The 27889-nt window shown below is 46.9% G+C and overlaps 1 protein-coding gene, 1 non-coding gene and 1 pseudogene across 2 annotated transcripts; 1 reads left to right on the forward strand and 2 right to left on the reverse strand.

Moving 5' to 3' along the window:
• Positions 1-11640: 11640 nt before the first annotated feature.
• Positions 11641-14185, reverse strand: LOC109701787 (large ribosomal subunit protein eL27-like; annotated as a pseudogene).
• A 3540-nt stretch (positions 14186-17725) lies between these two features.
• Positions 17726-17830, reverse strand: LOC141425403 (small nucleolar RNA U13). The gene has a single exon (XR_012450448.1). It is a non-coding gene; the product is annotated as a small nucleolar RNA U13 (small nucleolar RNA).
• A 2568-nt stretch (positions 17831-20398) lies between these two features.
• LOC109701682 (PRAME family member 12-like) lies at positions 20399-27331 on the forward strand. The gene is made up of 4 exons (XM_074079667.1): positions 20399-20679; positions 21184-21771; positions 22649-23139; positions 27243-27331. The coding sequence occupies exons 1-4, from the start codon at positions 20399-20401 to the stop codon at positions 27329-27331; spliced, it is 1449 nt and encodes a 482-aa protein (XP_073935768.1).
• The last annotated feature ends 558 nt before the right edge of the window (positions 27332-27889 follow it).

Here is a 27889-nt window from a genome sequence, read left to right on the forward strand (position 1 = left end):
CCCCCACACCCTGCAGCTAAATGGGTTTTTGGGTTTTTTTTAATTTCCAATAATATAAAAGCAATCCTCAGGCTGGGGTGATCCAAAACAGAGCAATTAGCTGGACACCCAGTGGCTCATGTGTTTAATACTAGCTACTCAGGAGACAGAGATCAGGAGGATGGCAGTTCAAGGTCAGCCCAGGCAAATAGTTCCCCAGACCCTGGGAGTCATTACCCAGTGTTGCTGGGATTCAGAGAGCCCTGGGCACCTGGTCCACATCTGGTAAGTCACTCCCCTCCACAGGACACTCCAGACCCTCCCAGCCAGGCTCGGTGGTGACACTGGGCCTAGCATGCCAGAGAGAACCTTAGGATTTCTGCCTCTTCAGATGAGGAGTTTTAAGGCTTGGTTTGGACTCCAAGTGCAGCTTTGCCCTCACCCCGAATATGTGCAGTCAGTTCTGCCATTTTAAGTTTCTTGAAGTTATTTTTTTTAAACAAAAATCATCAAATTGAATTGAAGGTAGAATTTTTAATTTACAATGGGAATTGTTATTTATTTATTTTATGCTTTGGCAATACTGCAGTTTTTTTCACCGAGGGCCCAGCCCTTCCTAACACCTCTCCACCCAGCCATGATCCAGGCTTTTTGGCTATTTTTGAGAATAGCCCAATAGTTTCATGCTATTATTTGGGGCTTGGCCTGGGACCCCAATCCTCCTGCCTCTGCCACCCAGGAGCTGGGATTACCGAGTCTACTAACAGAGCAGGCTTCTTGCTTGGAGGATGAAATCACCCCAATTTTTCCTGGAAACTCAGTACTACCAATTTTGACCTCCCTAGTAGAAGGGATTACAAGCATGGGCCACCAGGCAGAGCATGGAATTTTATGTTTTATAAATGAAATAATTAGTTTAATTACTCACTGTACCTTTCCATGATAGTTCAGGAACTTGGTGGTTTGTAATCTTGTAAGTTCAACTGTTGTGTTTTTTTGGGGGGAGGGGGTTGAGACATAAAAAAATCAGCTTAAAAATATTCTTTACATTTTTCCACCAGGTTTTTTTCCCTGTGGATGTCTTGTTTCACAGTTTATTTATTTTCTTGTGTTTCTGTTTTTGTTTTGTTAAGACTTCTGTTTGCATTTTATGGTAATGGGTATTCAACCCAGGGTCTAGGTGCAAGCTAGGCCACCCTCTCCCCCCAATTTCCACCCCAGCCTGTGCAGACTTTAAAGATGGAGCACTGTTCTGATTGATCCAAGATTCCCAGGCTCCTCTCCCAAGGCTCAGTGCTCCTAGGAGCAGGGCTGGCACATGGGAATGTCCCTCTCAGAGCTCGCCTTAGGCTCAGGGTTTCCACCCCAGAGTCAGCATTTCCCACATGCTGCCTCCCACTGCTCCATGGCTTCCACAATCAGTTACTCAAGGACTTGGAAAGGAACGAAATGGTGTCATTTTCTAGTCTCCTCAGTACTTTCTGTCAGGGTGACACAGAAGGAACAGAATTTAGGGAGGCTGGGCTTCCCTTGCCTTTGTTTCAGACTCAGAAACCTTAGAACAAAATGGTAGAGTGAGCTTTCTGTCTCCTTGGCACCCATACCAGGTAGCGTGGACCTCAGAGGAGCACGGGTGGGAAATGGATGGGTTAGTGATGAACTTGACTCCAGGTGGGTGCTATTGAAGTGTTCACCTTGCCATCTGCCATCCCAGAGGAGTGGCTTTGTGGGTACAAGGTCCTGAGTGGAAGTGAAGTAAAATGAGGTTTCTTCCACCATTGCCAAAGCAGTGAATTGAACTTTAGTTTAGCAAAGAGTAGGTGAGAAATGGTTTCCCAGCCTCGGCCTGAAAGGATGTCTCTCTCTGGATGCTTCCCAGGATTCTTTTCCGATGGGCAGACCCATCAGGATGAGCACCGAGGCCCCACCCACACTCCAGGAGCTGTCAGTGCAGATCCTGATAAGGAACCAAGCCTTGGTTGTTTCTTTTGTAGACAGCCTGCCACTGGGGCTCTTCCTTCAGCTCTTCAAGGAGGCCTTTGCCTGCAGAAGCACTGAGATCCTGAAGGCCATGGTACAGGCCTGGCCCTTCCCCTGTCTCCCTCTGGGAACCATGATGAAGACACTAGACTTGGGGGCCTTTACATATTGCCCTGGATGGCACTGATATGCTGCTTGACCAGCAAGTTTGCCCCTAGTGAGTGTGACCCAGTCCTCACACCAGTGAGGACCCTGATGTCAAGGAAAGCGTCAGCCTGGGTCAGGGAAAGCAAGAGAAAAAGAGCAGACCACAGGTTTCTGATGGCTCCAGCCATCAGAAGCCTGGGACATCTGGGAAATGGCTTCCTGGTGTGGAGGACTTAGGATGGAGGCAGGGATGGCAGGAGCCTCTACTTGCATCCAAACACAGGTGCTAGGAAGTGGGGACTAGACTGGCTCAATGGAAAGAAGGTGGATGAAAGGAAGACGGAGAATCTGGGGAACAGCTGATGGCCAGAATAAGGAATATAAGCCCAGGCTGGAGTGGGTCCTTGCCTGTTTTCTTAGATTCTGTCCTGTTTCCCTTCAGGAGGTGCAAACTGCAAGCGCTGGATTTACGGAAAGAGCAGCAGGACATCTGGACCAAGGGCTACATGGCCATTGCCAATGCCCGCTCCGTAGAGGACGCGACTGATCAGGGAGCAGCAAGTCACGATGCAGGGATGGTAGTGAAGCAGCCCATGAGGGTATTTGTAGACATCTGCATCCATGATCTATTCTACAAAGATGAATTCCAAGTGCACCTCCTCCATTGGGCCAGGAAGAGAATAGATCCAGCTGTGCTGTACAAAGCTCCATATTAAAACAGACTCAATTTATAAAATGCAGGAAGTTTTTTGTGTGTCATGCAGCTGGACCACATCCAGGAGCTGCAGGTGGATCATATGTGGAATCAGGAGATCATGATGGAATTTGTTCCTTATAGGGTAGGATGAGTAACCTTTGTGTATTTTCATTCACCCTCATAAGAGAGGGATTCTATCCTATGGCCACCGGAACACATGCCGTATCTCCCTAAAAGTCTAAATCTTGGGAAAAAAGGAAGATGCCGGTGAGCTCTGTGTCCATAATAACTTCTTCCTGTATGGAAAAATGCATGAGACACTCAGGTGAGGGTGGATGGAAAGCTGTTTCCTGAGCAAAGCCATTCTCAGTTACAGTGGATGTAAAAGAGCATCTCTCCTACACCAGGGACTGGCCTTGGGACAGTGAGGAAGGCTCCAGAAAGGGAATGTATTGACTGGTGCAGGCTAAACTGGAGTCAGTGGTCTGTGCAGTGTCCCCATAAGAAGTCAGCTGTGGGGTCAGACCCAGGGTGAGGGGCTGTGAGTTCTCCTTAGGAGTCTAAGCTCAGGTGGTGGAACTAAGAAGGAGAAGGGGCACTGGAGGAGGGAGGCCCTCTACACCTGCAAAGCTCCCCATGGAGCTTTGTGCTCACAGCTGTGAGAGGGGACCAGCCTTCTCTGGAAGGTGGTTTGGAGCCCAGGCAGGAGATGGAGTAGTGGGTGGTGTGTAACTTTGGGGTTGAGGATGAGAAGCGGGTGTAAGATGTTCTGAACAGAGAAAGATGCTTTTCTGAGGATACAGGAGGAAAGTGAGCCTCAGGTGGGAACCCCAATGAGGAAGAAAGGGCACTGTGGAGATGGGCACTGAGCCATTTCCACTGTGACCGTGAAAGTCCTTAGCCTAGAATGGGGGACTGAGTGAGCAGAGGCTGCAGCACACAGTCTCTAGGGGCCTGACCTTCATCAGATGGGCAGAACCACCTTTGTCCACAAAGTCTCCTTCTTGGCAACCATTTTTATGTGGTTCTACTCACCACCACCACCACGATTCACTGGAATTAACTCTGCTCTCTCCTCAGGAGCCAGACACCCTTGGAGATCCTCTCTTTGAGGTCAACCCCACTAAAGCTCTCAGACTTGAGGCACCTGTCCCAGTGTCCCAGCACCAGCCAGCTCAAGTACCTGCACCTACAGGACTGTTCTTTAAAAGACTTGAGACTAGAGCTCCTTGGAGCTCTGCTAGAGACACTGGCTGGCACCCTGGAGAGCCTGCTCCTGGAGGAGTGTGAGATCACCGACTCCCAGCTTGATGCCATCCTGCCCGCCCTGAGCTGCTGCTCCCAGCTCACCATGTTCAGTTTCTTTGGCAACCGCATCTCCATGGTCACCCTGGAGAACCTGCTGAGACACACTGCCAGGCTGAGCCAGTTAAGGCGAGCACTGTATCCTGCCCCTCTGGAAAGCTATGAGCCTGATTGGGATACTATTGACAGTGAGAGATTTGCCCAGGTTCAAGTGAAGTTGAGGCAGGTACTGAGGGACTTAAGGCCTCGCCATAATGTCCAGATTGGTATCTTCGTCTGTCTTCCCAATAAAAGGTACCGATTTTCTAGCCTGGAGCCCAGTGGCACCTGGACAGACTCAGAGGAGTGTTGCCCTCCATCTGTTTCTACTTGTACACTTTGTCCATTTTATGTGTTTTGAGTGCTTAGGATCAACCCCAGGGCCTGGTGCACACTAGCCAGGGTCTCTACCATGGAGCTCCATCCCAGTTTTGCATTTTAAAACAAATCTGCTCTAGAAACTGTATCAGCAGCATTTGTCATACAGTCTTCTTAAAATTACCTGTCAAGAAAAATAAAATAAAATCTTAAACCTTTAGCCAAGCAAAAACATGGCCTTAATTTGGCTCATTTTTCAGAAATAGAATTTTAATCCCACTATTCTTTGAAAACCAAGATTTTGCATAACTATATTAACCTAAATCATAAGTAAAAATCTTAAAATGAAATCTGTAAGATTATTTTTTATCCATATGTATGCTTTTGTGTCTATATAACATATTTATATGATATAAGAAAGAGTCTGTTTAATTGGCTGGTAGGAAAACTATTTGGTCAAAAATATAGTAAGTTACCCAAATGTTTTAAGAGTTCATGTGCCTGATTAAATCCTGGATTTTTCATAAAGATTTTGCGACTGGTTTCTAAATTATGGATAAAGTAAAACATTTAAATGTCTTTGGAATTGTCACCATCCATTTAACTTGGTGTGTTTTACAGCCAGGCTTGTTTGTCTCTGCTAATTTTATAATGCCAGTCTTCATAGACTGTGACTCCAGTCTTCATAGTTGTCAGTCATGACAATAAGAAAGGAAAAAAACCCATGCAGATTAACCCCTCCTTAATTGTGGATTTATTGTACTTGGTTTTGACCAAGTACTGCAAGAGTAAATAGTAGGTAATAAAAATCAAAGACATTTCCAGCATGTGAACGGAAATTCCCACTCATGCAGCTCAGGTGATGCAGAGAAGCCCAGTCAGTCCTGCCTTAATGTCAGTTGTGGTTAAATTGTTGTGTGATCTGTGTTTGCCCGCCATTAATACTGTGAGAATCTCACTCCCAAAACTAAATGGTACCCTAAAGGAAAAGGAAAAGTCAGTGTGTTTAACTTGTCATAAACTGAAAATCTGAGATCTGTTGAAAGACCGCATGTCTTAGAAAAATGCATCAAGCATCCCCAGTGCATCACTGAACTCTGCATCCTGAGTTGCCCAGTTTTTCCTGAACAGTGGTCTCAGAACCCCAGATGACTGACGCCAAGAATCTACTGTCAAACTTAACTTTCAGTGTCTTTGCTTCTCTAATTTTATATATATGTATTTTTTTAAGTGACAAAAGGATTTGAACTCAGGGCCTCATGCTTGCTAGGTGCTTGAGCCTCTCTGCTAGCTCTCTCTGATATTTGTGATATTGCCTGATGTTATTACTTTATAACTTGATGATGACCAACCTTGTCTAATGTGTCATAAAATGTTCAAAAGTAATGTAGAGATTGTTACTAATATTGAGTAAATTAAGTAAATGGCAAGCAGGATAAAATGTTATACAATTGAAATCTTCTTTTAGCAGTAATTCTATTTTATAAAACATTTATGAAGGTGTGTTTCATCAAATACTCTTTTAATCCAGGCACCCTTACTTAAGATTATTTTTTCCTTCACAGCAAACAATTCTGTGATCCTGGGAGTCACATCAGCAAATGGTTTTCCCTTGATGAGTGTCTTTAGACATCCTTGCTTTGTTCCCAATGTGTACTAATTCTTCAGGCAAGGTGGCATGACAGGGAGAGAGCTTTTATTTACTTATTGTTAAATGTATGTTGCAGATTAATGAGGGAGTATGAAATTTAAAGCAAAGAAATTGGTGCCTGTGTGCTTCTAATCAAACAAATCATTACTGTAATTTGATCTCTGAATCCCTAGCTCTTGTTTCCCATGCTTCATTTTCCCTGGTCTAACCTGTTCTGATCGCTATTAAAAATTGAAGGCATGTGTTTCTTTTACTAGGTGGGTCACATTGTACATTTCCTTCTAAAATCTGTTAATTGTCACACTTTTGACTTATTACTTATTTCATAATGATTCCTGATGCCACTTTCATAAATATTTTAAACCTTTTGACATTTTTTTAAAAACTATCCTTAGATCACATCATATATTAAATCGTTTTTGTGCTTGAACTAAATTTGAGAGGTTCTAGATTTAGAGGGACCCAGAACTTCTCCAGGGGTTTATAAAGAGTGATGTGAAATGAATTAGAATTATTTTGTATGATGGGCATTGCTGTCAAATAAATGATGTTTAGCTGGGTGCAGAGACACACATCTATAATCTCAGTTCTGGAAAGAGTGGGCAGGAGAACTAGAGCGGGAGGCCAGCCTGTGCTGTGTAATGAGAGCCTGCTCAAGGTGAATCCATGCATACATACACAAGTAAATAGAAGAATGGATGGATGGATAAATAGCTGGATGGGCTGTGGGTTGCTGAGCTTGCTGGGAGGTGCCTAAGCCTGGCTGCTGAGGTTGGATGAGGCTCTGGTCTAATGGGCAGGTAGTTGCAGAGCCTAGGGAACTTGCTCACAGATGGGGACAAACATATTAAGACAGGGTGTATAGGAGGGGTCCTCAAGGGGTGAAAGATGGGATGTGGTTGCCTGTGTAGCAGAAAGTCACAGCCAAGCCTGTACCCTGACACACCAGGTTCCACTAATCAGAGAGTCACTTACCAGGCGAGCATTTCCTTCCAGGCAGCAGGGACCACAGCGCTGCCCACCACTAGGGGCCTGGGGCTTAGAGGTGCCAATGCCTCCTGACTTCACAGAGAGCCTTAAACAAGTTGAAAGCCTGGTGACCCATGTACCCACCCAGGACCGCTACATCTTCCCAGACAGGAACATGCTGCATCCACTGTGGCCCTATCTGCCCCGGGCTACCTACATGACCTGTGGGACTCTGATGGCTTCACCTGGGTGTGTTCCTGCTGCAGAGCAGTGCAGGCATCCCACTGAATGATCACCTGGGCATGCACACAGTGCAGAATGTGCCCTGAGGCACTTTGCGCTTAATCTGTATGGACCAGCTGGAGGTGGGCGACCATTTTGTGTGCCTAGAAGTGGAGGCCCTGTGATGTGAAGTCCTGTGCTCCCAGACCAAGGCCTGCATCCTCATGACACACATGCACAACCAGCACCAGGTCAATGTAGTGGCCAAGACCGCTGGCTTCCTGGACATCCTGGCCCCACCCTATGATTCTGACCATGACCAGGAATGCCACTGTTACTGGGTGCTGGATCCTCTCAGGCCCAAGGAGGCCTCCAGGTCCACCTGTGATCTGCCCTGAGATGTGTGGTTCATGGAGATCCCAAAGCTGATGACTTCTGGGATGAGGAAGAACCCTATCCAGGTCCCAAGACCCTCATTTGAAGCCACCGTTTCTGGAAGTAGTGGGCGTCAGCCTACCCTACCCTGATCAAGACCTGGATGCCCTTGCCCCAACACAGGTCTCTCCCTGTCACCAGCCTGAGCTTTGATCAGCAGCTGCTTCCACTGAGGACTTAGGAAGCCAGCACCACAGGACAGTAGTCACCAGGCAGGGGAATGAGGGCAGGCTGGGCAGTTTGCTGGTCTTGTCACTGTCACAACAGCTTTGATGTGGGCAATGTGAAGTGTTCTTACCCTAAAGCCAAAATGAGAATGTTCTTTACAAAATATACTGAGAGATTTTCCACTCCTGCCCTTGAATTTCTGCCCTTACGGTTTTACCTTATTATGGATGGATATTTACCCATGGATTGAATTGCTTCTTTAGTTCCAGCCATTGGTAAAGACTAGGTTTCAGGAAGTGAGCTACTTTTAAGGAGAGCTGTGTGTTCTGCCTAGCTCCTTCCCAGTGAAAATCAAATCTCACTTGCAGAGTTCTGGGCTCACCCTCAACACAGAACTATACAGGTAGAGGGCAAGACTCCCTGTCTCCCTCCTTGGTCTGGTGGCCACAGTGGACTGACTCAGGCAACAGCTACTGAGCAATTCATCACCTGCCTGTCTCAGTAAGCACTGGCGCCTTACATCTGATCCTCTTCATTGGACCTCAGATCTGTCCTAAGAGCAGACTCTCCATTAATGCAAAAAGTCCATTACCCTCAGGTGACCTTTTTCTTGTCACAATGAACCTGAAGAGATGACAAGTACTCTTCTCTAAGCAGAAGACTCAGAGGTGCTGAATCACTCATGCATGCAGACGACTGAATGCAAACACCCTGAGCCAGCTGCTGAATCCCATACCCTGCTTCTTTCTAATCTCCTCAAGTAAAATAGAGGAAAGGACAGGCCATGACCTGTTCAGTGTCCCAGGATCCCCATGGTCCAGAGCTGGGCTTCTGGCTGTGCTGCTGGTGGCCTACCTCAGCCCCTCCTTAATCAGTAGAGCCAGGATTTGCTACACCTACACTGTTTTTCTATAGGAATGGAAGATATAGGTGACCTAGGCTGCAGAATTGAGAATTATACTTCTAGCCTTGTTAGAACCAAAACTTGGGGTTAAAAAGGGCCCACTCCTTGAGCAGTTGTGTTATCTGTAACTAGTTTTATTTGCAGGCATGGGAAGTGGAACGTTTAAAGTGGTTTTGTGTATATGGGGTTTAGAATTTTGAAGGGGACGTTGAGTTCCCCTCCAGGGTCTGCTCAAAAATACATACAATGGGATCAGCTGAGCAAGGTGTAAAAGGAGAGGAGAGACTCCTGAGTGTGTGGTGTCTGTGTGTTCATGTCTGCCTCCATGGAGGGAATCGCGTCTATTCCAATTGGCCAAGTTTAGGAGGAAACATTTGTAGAGAACTCTCAGCCAAGACTGTGTTACTGCGATCTGTGTAAACCAAGTTATAAAAAGACATGAGACAGAATTGCAAAGGTAAGATCTTTCCAGCCCACCATCAGTTCATTTGCACAGTAAAACCTCAGCACAGGGGTGAATATTTGTCCATGTATTGGAGGCCTTGGGTGCAGGCAGACAGTCAGGAGCCCCAAGGAATTTGGCCACTAAAATGTCACTAAAGCCCCCCCTTTTTTTTAGTGGTACTGGGATTTGAACTCAGGGCCTCGTGCTTGTTATGCAGGACTTCAATCTCATGAGCCAGTCTGCCAGTCCTTTTTTTATATGGGTATTGCCAAGATAGGGTCTCTAAAACTTTGTGCCTCAACTCGCTTTGAACCACAATCCTGATCTCTGCCTCCAGGGTAGCTATGATTAAAGGTGCTAGCCACTGCATCTGATCCCATTTTCTTTAATGCATTTTGTCCTTCACATTTACTCAGTCCCATGGCTGTGCCTGTGGTCCCCCATAGCCTAGATTCTATCCCCTCTATCACAAATCATCTCTGTCCTTTAGAGTGGGTCTAAGGAGCCCACTTCAGCTGACAACCTTGTGTGAATTAACCACTGACCAATATGTACACACACAAGATGCTCAGAGAGAAGGAGGAATGGAAGGCAGTGATCAGCATGGCTCTCACTGTTGATGTCACAAGGTCTTGGATTTCAGCATCACTGATGACAGAGCTCAAGGCCTTTGCTTTCCCTACAGTCACAGGACTTTTACACTGGAATCCAGGTGGATCTGCCATGGAGGTGAGGAGGATTTGCATCAAAGTTCAAGATTCCCTTCATTTCTGACTATTTCTCTATGGACGTCCATGAAACAGCAACACCCCCATGCACCTCTCCAGCCTGAAGCCACATCTGCACATTCTGATTCAGATTTCTGACTCCTTAAGACACATGTCCTAAGGTCCCATCTCTCCCTACTTCAACCTGTTCCACCCAAATCCAAACCCCACTCCATCACCTTCACTAGTCTCACACCCATAGGGAAGAAATTACCTGTTCTATGTTCCCTGACTAGATCCCTAAGCATTGACCCTCACATCCCATACCCAGAAGAAAGCTTTTGATATTTGCAGTGAGCCAGGCATGCGTTGAGAGCAACATATTCCCCTCCATGTTATGAACTCATCTGTTGCCACATTGAGGGCAGGAGTCAATACGGAAAATGACCATCTTGGGTTGCCTTATGGCCTTCAGTGTATCCATGAGCTCAACACAATGTTGAGAAAATGTCCCTGTGCGTAAAGCCCCCGACCACCATAGCTCTTCAAAGGGGCAGGGCACAGCTTCTGGTTCAAATGGCTCAGCCTGGCAGTGTGGCACAGCAGGTCCTTCAGGACAGGCATGGAGATGTGGTTCCCAAAGAAGATGGACAGAGTGAGCTAGGAGCAGTGGCTCACGGCAGGCAGGAGGGCAGTGAGCTGGGGATCCCAGAGCCCTCAGACCTCCAAGACCAGGGTCTTCAGTGTGTCTGCAACTCTAGCAGAACTTGGAGGGACTCAGGACACACAGAGATCAATTGGACTCCTCTCAGATCCAAGTGTTTCACCTGGCAGATGCTCAGACACCTAGATGTGCAAACTGGCAGTGAGTTATTGACAGGAACTCCAAGGGGGTCATTAGGAACCTGAGGACAGACAAAAGAGTTAGTTCTGGCAAATGGAGGAGGGTAAGGAATGACCTTGAGATCAGAGAGCACCACCTTTTCCACCCACACCCAAGGTGGATCTGACCATCTGAACACGATCAATATGCTGCATGTAAAAGAGTGTCCTCTATAGTCATTCCAGTCTAGGGTGGGTCCTTTCACCATCAGTGTGTGGCTGGCTCACTGTCCCACCTACAGAGTACTCTTTCCTCACTGTTACACATGATGCCCCAGTTCTGGCCACTGGAGATCTGCAGGGAAGACAAACCCAGGCAAGATCTGGAGACCTCACTGGTGTTGCTTCCTGTGTGGCTCACTCCTCCCTGCATCCTCAGCATAGCATCTGTCATTGTCCCCTTTCTTCACTCCTCCCTCTCACCATCAACTCAAGTGCCACACTATTCCTACCATTCCCTTCCTTTCCTGAGTACAACACCACCATTCAGAGAAGGGGACCTGGAGAAGGGCTCTTTCCTGCTCAAACACCTGGGGAGCTCAGAGCTCCCGTGGTGACCTGTGCATGTGTGAGGTGCTTCTCTCCTTCAATGCTCCCTTCTCCTTCCTATTTCCACTGCCTGAGGAAGACAAGACTCCTAGAGAGGAACTCACAGCCTATTCTCCCTACAACTCCCCCCACAGTTCTAGCATGGTGACCCATGCCAGGCCATCCACCAGGATATATACCCTTTGATATTGAAAAGTCGGTTTTGTTTTTTTTTCAATGATGGGAACAAAAAAAAAAAACCATCTAAAACTGAAGCTTCTGGAAGAACCACTCGTTCTTGCCAGTCTTGTATCTCTCCCGGAAGTTGACCTTGCTTTACATTTAAGAGCTGGGTCTCTGAAGAGACCAAGCTTGTTGACAACAGTCTTGCCCAAGGGGATGTCCACAGAGTACCTCGTGGGCATAAGGTGACTGTAGTTATAAACATTCATGAAAGACTTGATCTTTGACCTCTTGGCAATTTTCTTCTTGCTCACTGCAGCTGTCACTTTGCGGGGAAAGTGGTCAATTCCAGCCACCAGAGCACAGCTGTAGGGGCCATCTGAGGTGCCATCATCAGTGTTCTTCACGATGACAGCTTTTTGTGAGGAGTAGCATCCGGCTAGGACCAGCACCACTTTCCTGGGTTCCAGAGTCTTGACTCTGCTCCACACAGCAGTCCTCACCTGAGCACCTGCTGCAGGTGGCTGTGGAGGAATAAGCAGTTCTCATACAGAACTTTTTTAGACAGCCAAGTTTGCCAAACTGAGAAGTGAAGGTAGCCGCAAGTTGCTTGTAGTTGTCTGGAAACGTTTTTCAACACACGGCTTTGAAAGATTGGGAGTTTGTGTAGGTTTCTCATCTGGCCCGGGTAAGGAGCAAATATGCCCAGGGAGCACAGGGTCCAGGGACAATGCAGGACCACCTCCTCCATCCAGTCCAGCTCCAATAGGCCCAGGACCCTATGGGTGGGCCATGCCCTTGAGCCACACGTGCACAGTCCCCAAATCTGCATCTTCCTTCTGCACAACTGTATCAACCTTTTCCTTGTGGGAGCCACTCAAACAAGTACATTTGCAGCACATCCAGGTCACTGAGCTCCAGGCTAAGGTCAGCTATCAGCCTCAAGTGCTGCTTCACCCCTGTCCTAGGAGTGACCCTGATTAGTTCCTGCTCTTGACCTGTAGGGCCCAGTCCTCAGCCATGTTTCCAGCCCACACCTTCCAGAAGTTCTGGTGCACAGTCAGCAGGTCCAGCACCTGCAGTTTCCACCTTCTGAGGAGAAACAGGGAGAGACTGAGAATCTTGTCAGGATTCCAACAAGAACCCTGCTTCTATTCCCCATCCTCCATCTTGGACATAGCTGTGCCCTTTTCAATTTCATCTCCATCTTAGTTTCCTTTCTTTCTTTCCTTGTGTTTTTATTCCAATATTTCTTCCTCTTTTTTCTTGAAGTGTTGTACCACAGGCCCAGGGCCCTTTGCTTGCTAGGTCAAGGCTCCTCGACTGGGCTTCATGGCAGAACTCTTGCTTCCTTTCTCCACCCCTTTCCCATTGTAGCATCCGTGGGAGGACGCGGGTACAGCTCCTTCTTTTTTTTTTTTTTCCTTCAACTATCTCAATGCATTTATTTATTTTTTCTTTCTCGTTTTATATTTTATCATTTTTACATTTATTTACATGTGTATTCATTGTTTGTGCCACTTCTCCCCCACACCCACCCCCAACCACCCACTTCCAGGCAGAACCTGTTCTGCCCTCTTCTCTGATTTTGTTGAAGAGAAAACATAAGAGATAATATGAAAGACGTAGCATTTTTGCTACTTTGGGATAAAGATAGCTTTACAGAGAGATTCCTAGCATTGTTTCTATGCACTTGTGTATTGCAACCCACATTGGTTCATTTCTACCAGACCTCTTCACTACTTCCTGGTCCCTTTTCCAGAGTGGCCTCTGCTAATTTAAGATTACTTTATTTGCTCCTCAACAGGGAGCACATTAACCACATTCAAATTTTAGGTTTCCTTCTCTTTCCCTTTTCTTCCCATGCATGTTCTACCCTTAGTGTGTGACCCATGTCACTAATATTACTGCATTTGTTTTGGATCTATAATCTGCCTATGAGGGAGAACATGAGATTTTTGGCCTTCTGAGCCTGGCTAACTTTGCTTAAGATGATGTTCTCTAGTTCCGTCCACTTACTTGCAAATGACAAAATTTCGTTCTTCTTTGTGGCTGAGTAAAATTCCATTGTGTATAAGTACCACATTCTCTTGATCCATTTGCACATCCATGTTATCGCAGCACTACAATAGCCAAGCTACAGCTCCTTCGGACATTGCTGCATCCCACTCTCAGAAATCCTTTCCTAGGTGGAGCTCAGCAAGGCTCTGACCTGGCTCCCAGATACCTTTTCTTTTTTTTTGTGGTTCTGGGGTTTGAACTCAGGGCCTACACCCTGGGCCACTCTACCAGCCCCTGTTTTGTGATGGGCATTTTTGAGATAGGGTCTTGTGAATTATTTGCCCAGGTTGTCTTCGAATTGCTATCCTCCTGATCTCTGCCTCCTGATTAGCTATGATTACATGCATGAGCCACCAGTGCCCAGCTGGCCTTTCTAATACTCCCTTGGCTCCAACAGATGCTTCAGGTCCACCGTTTCCCCCATTTCTGTATTTCCCCAACTCAGACTTATACAGTCTCCAGTTCTCCTGCTCCATGGCAGTGTCTCCAGAGCAGAGATGTCCAGGGCCTCATTCTTCAGCAGGCTCTGCCCTGCCAGCTGCAGGAGGGTGGGTGGGGCCTTCATGCTCATTCTGAAGGATCTGCAATGAGAGGCTCCTGGCAATCCAAGGAAGATGCCTGCTTCAAGAAAACCCCTACTCACCAACCAAGGACCCAACTCAGGACAGGAATCATTGCTCTGCAATGGTGGAAGAGAGTGCCATGGGATAGTCCTACTCCTGGGAGCACTGAGCCCTGGGAGAGGATCCTGGGAGGCCCAGGTCAGAGCAATGTTCCACCTTTAAAGTCTGCCCAGGCTGGGGTGGAGCTCAGAGAAACAGGGTTGCTTGGCTCTCAAGAGAGGTGGGATGAGTCCCTATCCCCATAAATGCATAAATAAATGAATAGATGGACAGATAAATTGATCAATAGATGATAGATAGATAGGTGAATCTAATACATAAGGCCTGGTTCTTGGCTTCAATCCTTATTGTGCTTTTGACATATCATGAATATTTAGTAACTCAAAATCCCAAAACTGTATGAGTATTTTAATAATCAAGAATACAGTACATGAACTAAATCTGTTGCAGAAAAATATCATACTGCCTTTCTGGGGTCAAAAATAGGACGTGGTGGCAGCAGGAAGATGGATGGCTTCATGTCCTACCAAAAGCCAAGTCACTCTGACAAGAAGTCCATGGATCCTGTAAGACAAGGGGGCCACCACTCAGTGGAGCAAGAAGGTCCTAGCAGGGATGGGGGGAAGGGACACTACTTCCAGGAAAGTCACAGCACCAGGTCTCTTTCCAACTCGACCTCTAGCTCTACTGCAGCAGAGTGACTCTAGCTCCTGCTCTATGTCCCCTCTCTGGAAATTCCAATGGGTCCCACAGCTCCAGCTCACCAGCTCACCAGCCCTTCTCCTGTAGGACAGATGATAGGACACACTCTATCTCCAAACCCAAACCACCAAAAAGAGAGGAAAAGGAGAGGAGAAGGGAGCCCTTCCCCAAGCCCACCCAAGTGCACATGGGCCGGGTCCCTGGGAAGGTGACTGAGGATGACATCATGGAGACAGTTCCTCCTGTGGGAACAAGAAAAGGAAAGCCGTGCCTAGAGAAAGGATGCTGCATTGCCATGGAAAGGCCAGGTCTATGTGGAGTTGAGAATCTGGACGAAGAGGAGAAGGTGCCAAGACCCATGACTGAGGGCGAGGCCTTGGCCAGGAGGTCACTGCTCCTGCAAACTGTCCTCTGCCTAGGCCCCCTCAGCAATTCAGCCCTCCCAGGAGAGTGGCCACCACCTCTCATGTGACACAGGTCACCCCCATGGATAGGAAGAAGAACCTTGAACTCAGGGCCTTGTGTTTATTAGGCAGACACTCTACCACTTGAGTCATGCTTCCAGACCCATGCTTTTGTTTTCCTTTTAAAAAAGTAAGTTTCCCCTCCCCTTTTTTCTTCTCACACTAACTCTCCTTTTTACTTTATTTTATATTTTTTAAGACAGTATCTCCTGTGATCCCAGGCTGGACTGAAACTCCCAATCCTCTTGCCTCTGCTCTCCAGTATTGGATTATAGGCATGTACCACCACACCCTGCTGGTATGGTGGTTTATCAATAATTTAAAAGTGATTACCAGCTGGGGATGGAGCTCAGGGGTAGAGCACTTGCCTGGATTGCTGGAGGCTGAGTTCCATTCCCACACTGCAAAGAGCAAAATTCTCCTACTGTAACACAATGGTTGATCACATGCTGGTCTCACTACATTTTCAAATAGGATTAAAATGCCGGAGCACTCCCTTTTCAGATATTTATAACCTTCACCTTGGTACAACTTAAATTATTTAATGCTCATTTAAGTGTGTCTGTATACTTGTTGTTCCTTACTTTCTGTGATTCCAAACACAGCAGTTAGGCCTAGCATTCAGGAGGCAGAGGGAGGGGGACAGAGTTCAAGGAGAGTTGAGGTACATAGGACAACCTTGTCTAAAAAATAAACCACACATTGATGTTTCAGAAGTGCTTGAAGAGAAAGAGATACATGTTAAACAATGGGTCTGGTTAACATCACATTATAGAGCCCATGCAGCAAGACCTGCATGTAGTGAAGTGAGCATCGCATGTTTCTGGGTCATAGAGAGAGTGAGCAGAGAGAAATTTATGACCCTCACCCTTCCCATCATCCACTGAAACAAGGGTTCCACACTATGGAATCCCCAGAGATTGTAGGGGTAGATTTTCTCCTGCTGTGGTTTTTGAACTGGGTTGGGGCCCTGCAATGTGTTTGTGAGCTGTGGTCCAGGATTAGAGCCTGTGGGAACAGCCAGTGTCCTTTTGCTTAGAGATTATCTCTGAATTTTTTAAATTTATTGCTCAAATGTATTCTCAAGTATTTAAGCTTAGAATGTTGTGTTCCATTCTGCCAGATGCATTAATTGATCAGTACATTAATTAATTAGTATTACTTAATTAGAGAAGAGAAGGGACTCGGGATTATGCTCTGGCTAGTCTCCAAGGAGCTGGCTCAAGGGATCCTCCCTGTTAACCTCCCAAGTAGTTGGGACTACAGGTGTTCCAAACTGAGGTTGACAAAACCAAACATCCCCAAACGATGATATTTTCAGGGTTTGCTTTTTCTAATATTAGGAACAGACTGATGCTTTCCTGTCACACTCAGGATTATGATGGTCCCAGAGCAGAAAACCACCTCAAATGGGGTGCAGTGGATCAACGAGTGGGTCCTTGACCTTCACACCATTCCTGAGTCTTTCGCTTTCAGGGAGGGACATCTAACTCACTAAATTGAGCAGGGGAGGGAGGATTAACTGGGTGGAGCTTCAGTAGTCTGATCAGATGCTGCTTTCTGATTGGACACAAGCAGTTGAAAAGGGAAGTGCTTGTAGGAAGGTCAATAAAGCTTCAGGAGAACCAAAGGAAGAGAAGCAGAGTCCTGGAGCCTGGAGTCACTGCCTGTCCCTGCTGGGAGTCAGAGAGCTCTGGGCATTTCTTTCACATCCGGTAAGTCACCTTCATATGGACACCCCAGAACCTCCCTCAACCAGGTCAGCTGTGGCCTTGCACCAGGGTGCCACTGAGAACCTTATGATTTCTGCATCTTCAGATGAACAGTTATAAGATTTTTTCTTTTTTAGAGGATCTGGTGTTTGAACTTGGGGAGTTTCTAAACAGGCGCACTACACTTGAGCCATGCTGCTGAACTAAGACTTTGGTTTTGACTTAACTCAGCGTTGTACTCATCTCAGATTTTTTTTCTTTCTTTTTTTTTTCAGAACTGGGGCTTGAACTCAGGGCCTACAACTTGAGCCACCCCACCAGTCCTTTCCTTATGATGGGATTTTTCAAGATAGGGTCTCAATTATTTGTCTTGGCTGACTTTGAACCATGATCCTTCTGATCTCTGTCTCCTTAGTAGCTAGGACTACAAGTGAGAACCACTGGTGCCTGGCTATTTTTTTTTTTTTTTGACAATTCTGGAGTTGGAACTCAGGGCCTCATGCTTGGTAGGCTCTGCTCTACCTCTTGTGCTACCCCTCTGGCTCTTTTTAGTATTGGGTATTTTGTTTTATTCATTTATTTGCTTCCATATCTTTATTTTTTATGCCAGAATGGTAACGTGCATCATAACAACACAAGGTCTGAGAGAGGCATGTGTCGTGCAAAGGCGTAAACACCCAGGCATCACGCTGATGAACCAAAAGTGAATCTGTTGGGTATTTTTGGGGTACGGTTTCTGGAACTATTTCCTTGGGTTGGCTTCAAACCTCTACCCTCTCGATTGCTGCCTCCTGAGAAGCTAGGGTAGAGGCCTGAGCCAAGGATGCTTGGCACACAGATGTTGGGTGTTCTCTTGTTCGGATAATTTTGAAGCTTCTTGTTTTTGGTTTTGGAGAGGGTGTCTGGCTGTGTAGCTCACCTGACCTTGAAATCATGATCCTCTCGTTTATTCTCTTTGTGGGTGGGATTACTTTCTTGCACCACCAAGCCTGGCTTTCATTTGTAAATTTCTTTTTTTTTTTTTTTTTTTTTATCTTACACTTCTTTTTTTTTTTTTTTTTTCATTTTTCTTTTATTATTCGTATGTGCATACAAGGCTTGGTTTATTTCTCCCCCCTGCCCCCACCCCCTCCCTTACCACCCACTCCACCCCCTCCCGCTCCCCCCCCTCAATACCCAGCAGAAACTATTTTGCCCTTATCTCTAATTTTGTTGTAGAGAGAGTATAAGCAATAATAGGAAGGAACAAGGGGTTTTGCTGGTTGAGATAAGGATAGCTATACAGGGCATTGACTCACATTGATTTCCTGTGCGTGGGTGTTACCTTCTAGGTTAATTCTTTTTAATCTAACCTTTTCTCTAGTTCCTGGTCCCCTTTTCCTATTGGCCTCAGTTGCTTTCAAGGTATCTGCTTTAGTTTCTCTGCATTAAGGGCAACAAATGCTAGCTAGTTTTTTAGGTGTCTTACCTATCCTCACCCCTCCCTTGTGTGCTCTCGCTTTTATCATGTGCTCATAGTCCAATCCCCTTGTTGTGTTTGCCCTTGATCTAATGTCCACATATGAGGGAGAACATACGATTTTTGGTCTTTTGAGCCAGGCTAACCTCACTCAGAATGATGTTCTCCAATTCCATCCATTTACCAGCAAATGATAACATTTCGTTCTTCTTCATGGCTGCATAAAATTCCATTGTGTATAGATACCACATTTTCTTAATCCATTCGTCAGTGCTGGGGCATCTTGGCTGTTTCCATAACTTGGCTATTGTGAATAGTGCCGCAATAAACATGGATGTGCAGGTGCCTCTGGAGTAACAGTCTTTTGGGTATATCCCCAAGAGTGGTATTGCTGGATCAAATGGTAGATCGATGTCCAGCTTTTTAAGTAGCCTCCAAATTTTTTTCCAGAGTGGTTGTACTAGTCTACATTCCCACCAACAGTGTATCATTTGTAAATTTCTGAAGAAGCTTTTGTTTCGTTTTCTAAAACACCACCATCATGTGACTGAACTTTTATTACTTAACAATTTAAATATTACTTTGTAGTCCCTTAAATTACAGTTATCAGTCTAGGTGCTCTAGTGATTTTACACATTAAATTATTGTAATTTATTAGTTTGTTTTTATTTTTTTCATGCATTCATTCATCTAATTATTTTGGAGATTTGTTTTCACTCATCAGCCAGACTTAATTGTAATTCTAACTCACAATCCTCCCACTCCAGCAGCCCCATGGTCTGGTTGCAGGCACAGGTGTCCCCACCTGGTTCTACACCTCCCTTGCAAGTCAGTTTAAAAGTAAACCTGGGACTGGGCATGGTGGAGCAGCTGTAATGCCAGCATTTGGGATGCTAAGGTGGGATAGTTAATTGTTGGAGGCCAGCTGAAGCTATAGAGAGAGACATTGTCACAACAGAACAAGTACTGAAGAAAAAGGAGGAGAAAAAAGGAAATTTAAAAATATTCTGTACAGTATTTTGCTCTGGGGTCTTATTTATTTATTTGTTTATTTAGTGGCAATGGGGACACAATTAGGGCATTCTGCCTACCAGGAAACACTTAGTCACTGAGCTCCACCCCAGCCTGTGCAGACTTTAAAGATGGAGTCCTGTTCTGCTCTGGGCTTCCCAGGCTCCTCTCCCAGGGCTCAGTGCTCCTAGGAGCAGGGCTGGCACATGGGAATGCCCATCTCAGAGCTCACCTTAGGCTCAGGGTTTCCGCCCCAGAGTCAGCATTTCCCACATGCTGCCTCCCTGCTCCATGGCTTCCACAATCACTTCTTCAAGGATTGGAAAAGGGAAATGAATGGCACCATTTTTCCAGTCTCCTCCATCCTTCCTGGGCAGAGTAACATAGAAGGAACAGAGAACGTAGGGAGGCAGGGCACATGGGATTTCCCTTGCTTTTGTTTTAGGAACTTGAAGGTGACCAGAAACTTTATGACAGAAAAGCTGGGCTGAGCTTATGGCTCCTTGTGTCCCTTCCAGCAGAGACTGAATACACAGGAGCAGTGGTAGCACATCCATGGGCAATACTGACCTTGTGCTGGTGACACACTTATCCTGCTGCTCGCTGTCACAGAGCTGTAGCTTTGTGGCCCTCAGGTGCTGAGGGGAAATAGGGTAAACTCAGTCTCTTCCACCACTGCAGAGCAATGACTCAGATCCTGAGTGGGTCCTTAGATGGTGAGTATAGGTTTTCTTGGCCTTGTCCTGAAGTAGTCATCTTCCTGGATGCATGCCAGGAGGCTCTCATTACAGATCCTTCAGAAAGAGCATGAAGGCCCCACCCACCCTCCTGCAGCTGGCAGGGCAGAGCCTGCTGAGGAACGAGGCCCTGGCCATCTCTGTTCTGGAGACACTGCCCATGCAGCTCTTCCCTCCTCTCTTCATGGCGGCCTTCTCTGGGAGACACACTAAGATTATGAAGTCCATGGTGCAGGCCTGGCCCTTCCCCTGCCTCCCCCTGGGGGCCCTGGTGAAGACACAAGAACTGGAGATCTTACAGGTTGCCTTGGATGGGGTTGACATGCTGCTTGGCCAGCAGGTTCGCTCCAGGTGAGTGTGACCCAGAGGGCATGGAAGGGAGGACCCTGAATCATGGGAGAACTGAGTTGAGATCATGGAGAGTAGGAAGGAAGGTGACCAGAATCATCTAATAGTCAAACAAGGAGATTAGAAAGGCGAGGGCCATTGCTGAGCTCCACCTGGGAATCAGTTTGCAGCAGAGGAGGAGTGCTCAGGATGGATGCAGAGATGGCAGAAGGAGTTCCCACACATGGTACAAGAAGGAACCAGCTAGATTCAAGAGGTATGGGGCAAAGTATAGGAAGAGAATTCCGCCAAGCAGCCCGGGGAAAGACCCTTTGCCTATCTTGCCTGAGGCCTGGGCCTAGAGCCTCAACACTTAAAGAGAAAAATGAAATACAGAAATAACAAAACAAGGAAAACTAACACAGACACAAAATTGAGAAGGCAGCAGGGATGTTTGAGATGGGGAACAGAAGCACAGGTGGATATTGGAACTCTCAAGATTCTCACATTCTCCTTGTTTCTCGTCAGGAGGTGGAAACTGCAGGTAATGGACCTGTGGTCTGTGCACCAGAACTTCTGGAACATGTTGTCTGAAGCCATGGCTGGGGGCTGGGCAACACAGGCTAAGAGCAGGAACCTAGTAGTGGATGTACCTCCAAGGACAGGGGTGAAGCAGCCCTTCAGGCTGATAGTTGACCTTAACCTTGATCTCTGTGACATGAATGAATTCCAAACGTACCTGTTTGAGTGGGTCCAGCAGAGGAAAAGTTCAATACAGCTGTGCTGTAGGAAGATGAAGATTTGGGAACTGAGCACCTACAGCTCCAGGGTATGGTCCATCCACAGGGTCATGTCCCTGTTAGAGCCAGACTGGATGGAGGAGGTGGAAATGAATTGTCCCTTGACCCTGTACACCCTGGCCTTGCTTGCTCATTATCTGGGCCAGATGAGAAACCTGCGCAAACTTCAAATCTTTGTCCTGGCATGCATTTCTCCAGAACAGAATGATCAGTTTGTCGCCACCTTCGCTTCTCAGTTGGGAAAACTCAGCTGCCTTGAAGAGCTCAGTATGAGCATGGCCTATTTCCTCCACAGCCACCTGCATCAGGTGCTCAGGTGAGGACGGATGGGAGCTTTCATCCGAGCAGAACCAAGCCTGCTGTGTGCCAGCCAGCGCTGATGTCAGTGTGATGTGTGCATTAGCTATCTAACTGTTGATTTTTTCCAGTTTATCTTTTTGTGTGGATGCTCATAACTTCTCAAAGTCAGAAGGGACACATATGGTGGATGGCCTACAGGAGTCACCACACTAGAGCTGTGGGGTGCCGGTGTAGAGAAGGTGGGCTGTGAGTTCCTCCCTAGGAGGTGTGTCTTCCTCAGGTGGTGAAAGTAGGAAGGAGAGGGGACACTGAAGGAGGGAAGCAACTCACACCTGGACAGGTCACCACAGGAGCACTGAGCTCCAAAGCTGTCTGAGGAGAAAGGGTCCTGTCTCTAAGATCTCTTCTCTGAGAGGTGGTGGGTGTTGTGCTCAGGCAGCGAAGGGACTGGTGGAAGTGAGTGGCACTGGGGCTGAGGCTGAGGGCAGCAGAGAAGCAAGGGGACAGTGACAGATGCTATGCTGGGGATACAGGAAGGAGTGAGCCACACAGGTAGCAACTCCAGCAAGGTTTCCAGATTTGCCTGGGTTTGTCCTTCCTGCAGGTCTCCACTGGCCAGAACTGGGGCATTGTGTGTGACAGTGAGGAAAGGGCATGGTGGAGATGGGCCAGTGAGCCAGTCACACAGTGATGGTGAAGGACCTCAGCTTAGAATGGGGAGACTAGAGAACACGCTCTTTAACATGCGGCATCCTTGGTATCGACCATGTAGAGATCGTCAGGTCCACTTGGGTGTGGATGGGAAAAGTTGTGCTCTCTGACCTCAATTCATTCTTGACCCTCCTCCACCCTACAGTACATTAGCCAGGACTAACTGCTGTGTCTGTCCTTAGGTGTCTGAAGACCCCCTTGGAGTCACTATCAATAACTTATTGCCAGCTTGCAGAATCAGACTTGAAACATCTGACCCAATGCCAGAGCATCAACCAGCTCAGACACCTGAGTCTGAGAGGAGTCCCACTGACATATGTGCATCCTGAGCTCCTCCAAGTCCTGCTAGAGAAAGTCACAGAAACCCTGAAGACCCTGGATTTGAAGGACTGTGAGATCAGAGACCCCCAGCTCACTGCCATTCTGCCTGCCCTGAGCCACTGCTCCCAGCTCAGCAGGATCAACTTATTTGGGAACTCTATTTCCATGAGTGTCCTGAAAGACCTGCTGCACCACACTGCCAGGCTGAGCCAGTTGATCCAGGAGCTGTACCCTGCCCCTCTGGAGAGCTATGAAAGGCTGGCGGCTGTGGGCACATGGAGATTTACCCAAGACTGTGCTGAGCTCATGGATATACTGAGGGCCTCAAGGAAGCCCAAGATGGTGCTGTTGAGTACTAAGCACTGCCCTCAATGTGGCAACCGATGCATCTATAACATGGTAGACTGTGTAAGCTACTGTTGGATATATGCCTAGTTGATTTCAAATTTCCAAATCTTTCTCTTGGCTACTATTAAGTGAAAGCCAAGGCCTAGGGGTCTGGCCATGGGAACAATGAGCAAGTGTTTTCCATCTACTATTCAACAGGTTTGACAAAAATGAAGGTAATGGAGAATGGTTCAGATTAGAGGGGAAAGACTGACATAGGGAGCAATGCATTCAGAAATATGAATGGTAATGTGCAGATGTGTCTTCAGGCTGGAGAGGTGCACGAGGGCGTTGCCCCTGCATGATCTTCTATATAAAAATGGTCAGAACATCCAGGCAAACCCTCTTTATCTCCCTGATCTGTCATCCTGGTGTCCAGTGTGAAGGGAGGAAAGTCCTATGACTATAGAGAACTGAAGGCACTGAGCTGTCTCAGCAGTAAGGCTGAAGCCCAAGAACTCTTGGTATCAACAATCAGAGCCACAATGACCATTCCTTCCATTCTTCCTTCTCTCTGACCATGTGTGGCTGGTCAGTGGTTATGCACACAAGGCTGTCAGCTGAAGTGAGCTGCTCAGACCCACTCGAAAGGACACTGTCCATTTGGAATCCATGGTGCTCAGGCTGGGGTGGACCATAGGCGCGTCCTTGGGGGCCGGGGAAAGGGAAAGACAAAATGCATGGAAAGGGAATTGGGTGTAAGCCATATTTCAGATGCCATGCTCTTGCAAACTCTTAACCATTTCGTTGCCCCTTGCATGCAAGGCCTGCACTATGGGGACAAATATTCCTCTCCTGTACTAAGGCTTCCATCTGAAGCAGGGGGTAGGCATCATGGAAAGAGAAGTGCTTATTTTCCCCTCTTCATCCCTCCTAGGGACCAAAGCTACCACATCCTTTAATTTGCCCTTCCTTTCTGTTAACAAGGAGGATAATAGGCAATCAGGCACAGAATGAGTCTCAGTCTCCATGGGGCCTCCATTTGGTCAGGATTCATCCCAACAGAAGAACTGCAGCAGGCAGCAGGGGTGGACAGTGGGGCACAAAACTGGATTCGTGAGTGTGTGGCTAATGTGGTAAAGCATCTGCATAGTAAATGGAAAGTCCTGAGTGCAATCCCCAGGACTGAAAAAATAACAATAAAACCCAGCACCAGGACGGACCTCCAGTGATCAGAAAAGATCCAAGCTGTGGGCCTCGTGCGCCCTCTGCTGGACGCTCAGGACAGAGGCGTGAGTGTTTTCCAGACCCACTGCTTCCCGTGGTCATTTACAAAACTGCTGTTCTGGGAGACTATTGAGCATCCATCCTGTGTGTGATTTTTTGAAATTTTGGAAGGATTTTTTTAATAAGCAAGATAAAGTGGGGAGAAATGGGGGTGGGGTGGGGAAAGGAAGGAACATTCCTTGCTCGCCATGCAGGAAATGTGGAGTTGTGATTTTTAAGTGATTATGAAGATATAAATCATTCTGAAAGTTATAAAGGAAATTTAGATCTTTCACAGAATGCAGTAGTATATGAGAATAGTGTTTAACTTGGTTTGCTGGTTCAAGAAAAAGAACACTTGCTCTGGGGGTGTTTTCAGTGGTAGACCCCTGGCATAGCATGTGTGAGGTCCTGGGTTCCATGAAAAATACCAAAAAAAAAAAAGGCTGAGTAGTGATTGGAAAATTAAGCGGTGTGTGACACACATGACTGTAATCCCAGACTCAGAAGGCTGAGGTATTTAAGACTGTAAGTTTGAGGCTACCCTGAAGGATATAGTAAAATCCTTTCTCAGAATACATTTATTAAAAATAAAGAAATGAAACTTTAAAAAATAAATGTAAACCTCAGTGAATGACAATATTACTTAATAAATATTCAGGGCTGGTGGAGTAGCTCAAGTGGTTGAGAGCCTGCCTAGCAAGCGTGAGGTCCTGAGTTCAAATCTCAGTACCTCAAAAATAAATAAATATTCAGAAGAATAAAGTATTAGAGTTTGAATTGCTACACTTAATCATTTTTGGCAGTATGAGGGTTTGAACCCAAGGCCTCAAGGTAGCTAGGTGTGCTTCCTACCACTTGCGTGATTCCACCAGCCATTTTTGATATTGGGTATTTTCCTGATAGGATTTCTCCAACTACTTGCCTGGGCTGCCTTCAAAATGTGATCCTCCTTAATTCTGCCTCCTGAGTAGCTAAGATTACCAGATGTGAGCTACCAGCACCTGGGCACACTTATTTTTTATAGTTGCCTTGATTTTTTTTTTTTTAACAATAGTTTTAGAATCAGAAAAGTTGGTCAGAAGCGCCATAGTTGCCATATCCCCTGCTCCACACAGGCACTGCCTATTGCAGAAGTGCTGTCCCCTTCCAGCAGGAAACAATCCTTATCATTCATAGGACACGAACTCCATAGTTGACCTCAGGGCTCCTTCTTGCTGTTGCACAGTGCACCAGTTTCGGAAAACATGTAATGAAAGGATTCCACATTGCAGTAACACAGAATCCTTTCTTGTGCTTGAAATCCTGTGTGCTCTGGGTATGCACCCGGCCTCACACCAGATCCTGTCAACCACTGGCTTTTATGATGTCTCCATGGTTTGTCATTGCAGATTATCATCCAGCATGTAGCCTCTATGATAGGTTTCCTTCACTGGGTAATTTGCATAAGGATCCAAGACCCCTCCCCACACCCACCTTCCTCACACAGTACCCCCCATGATTGATTTTCAGTGTCTGGCAGGACCATGGTTTGGTTATTCATTCACCTACTAAAGAAAGCCATGATACATTCCAAATACTGGCAATGAACAGAGCAGCCATAACCGTCCAGGTGGGGCCAATCCCTCTGGTAAAACCCCAGGAGCTTCACTGCTGCATTACAAAGGAATGCTTAGTCAACTGTTACTGGTTTTCTTCAAAATCTCACCTGTTAGACGGAATGGCCACTGAAATGGTAAGGATGGTGTTCCCACCCCTGGGTCCCCACATCTCAGCATGGCACCTGACAAGTGGTAGGTGCTCCTGACCTGCAGGTCACATGGAAACTCTACCTTCGGTGACAGCCACTGAAAGGCCAACTTGGAAAGAACACAGCTGGCTAAAAGTAACGTGGAAGACACAGCACTCAGGCTGCTGCTCTCACTGCCGTGTCTCAACGTCCAGCCATCATAAGGGCTCATGAGCTGAACCTCACTGGTTTTCCATCCATTGTCCCCAGTAACACAGGACATCATCAGTGTCAAATTGTCCAACAAGCCAGATGCAGGTGCTCACACCTCTAATCCTAGCTACTCAGGAGGCAGAGATCAGGAGGATCAAGGTTCAAAGCCAGCCCTGGCAAATAGCTCATGAGACCCTATCTGGAAAAAACACATCACAAAAACGCGTTGGCAGAATGGCTCAAGTATAGGCCCTGAGTTCAAACCCCAGTACCAAAAAGAAACCAAGCCAAACCAAACCAAACAAACAAACAAAAAAACCCACAGTCCAACAACACAGAGCAACACCTTCCCAGGCCTTCCCTTCATCCCAGGTCCTACTCTAGAGGGTTTGGTTTAGTTGCCTCATTCCACATCTTTCTGACTCCCTTTCTATTTGTCCATGCACATGGAGGCCTCCAGTGTCATCTACAATTCTAGAAAGGATGTCCTACTGTGGAATGGGTCATGGTGGGTTTTCCCACTTAAGTCACAGAGCTGCGGCTTTGCAGCCCTCGGGTGATGAGGAGAAATAGGGTAAACTGAGGTCCCTTTCCTCATTGCAGAGCAATGACTCCAGTCCTCAGTTGGGTCCTTGGTTGGTGAATAGGGGTTTTCTTTGCCTCGGTCTGAAGCAGGTGTCATCCTGGATGCTTTCGAGGAGCCTCTCATTGCAGATCCTTCAGAATGAGCATGAAGGCCCCACCCACCCTCCTGCAGCTGGCAGGGCAGAGCCTGCTGAGGAACGAGGCCCTGGTCATTTGCTCTGGAGACACTGCCCATGGAGCTCTTCCCTCCTCTGTTCATGGAGGCCTTCACCAGGAGACGCACTAATGTCATGAAGCCATAGCGCAGGCCTGGTCCTTCCTTTGCTTCCCCCTAGGAATCCTGATGAAGCCTGGAGACCTGGAGACTCTACAGGTCACCCTGGGTGGGATTGGCATGCTGCTTGTCAATCCCAGGGGAGTGTGACTCGGGGAATATGGAATGGAGGGTGGTGTGATCTATGGAGGACTGAGCTGGGGACATAGAGAGAAGTGGAAGTGACATCTGATGAAGCAAAGGAAGAAATTAACAAGGTGAGGCTATGCTGAGTTCCTCCTAGGAAAGGCCTCTGGGAGTGGAGGACTACTTTGAATGCATTCTGGGATGGCAGAAGGAACTGTATCTGTGTCCTCCCCCAGGTGTTAGAAGTGGGGAACAAACTTGATCCAATGGGAAGAGAGTGGAGCCAAGTAAGTGAGAGTTCTGTCAGGAACCCCAGGTGAGGAACCTTTGCCTAACAAGCATGGGGCCCTGGGAATGAGGCTCTGAACTTCAAGAAATAAGAGGAAGAAAGATGGGAATAAAAACATAAGGAAAATTTCGATGAGGATGAAATTGAAAAGGACACAGGATGTCCAGGATGGAGGATGGGGAATAGAAGCACAGGTGGATGTTGGGACCCTGAGAAGATTCTCAGACTCTCCCTGTTTCTCCTCAGGAGGTGGAAACTGCAGGTGCTGGAGCTTCAGACTGTGAATCTCTGCT

Source organism: Castor canadensis, chromosome 7 (assembly GCF_047511655.1).
Source record: "Castor canadensis chromosome 7, mCasCan1.hap1v2, whole genome shotgun sequence".
Lineage (NCBI taxonomy): Eukaryota > Metazoa > Chordata > Mammalia > Rodentia > Castoridae > Castor > Castor canadensis.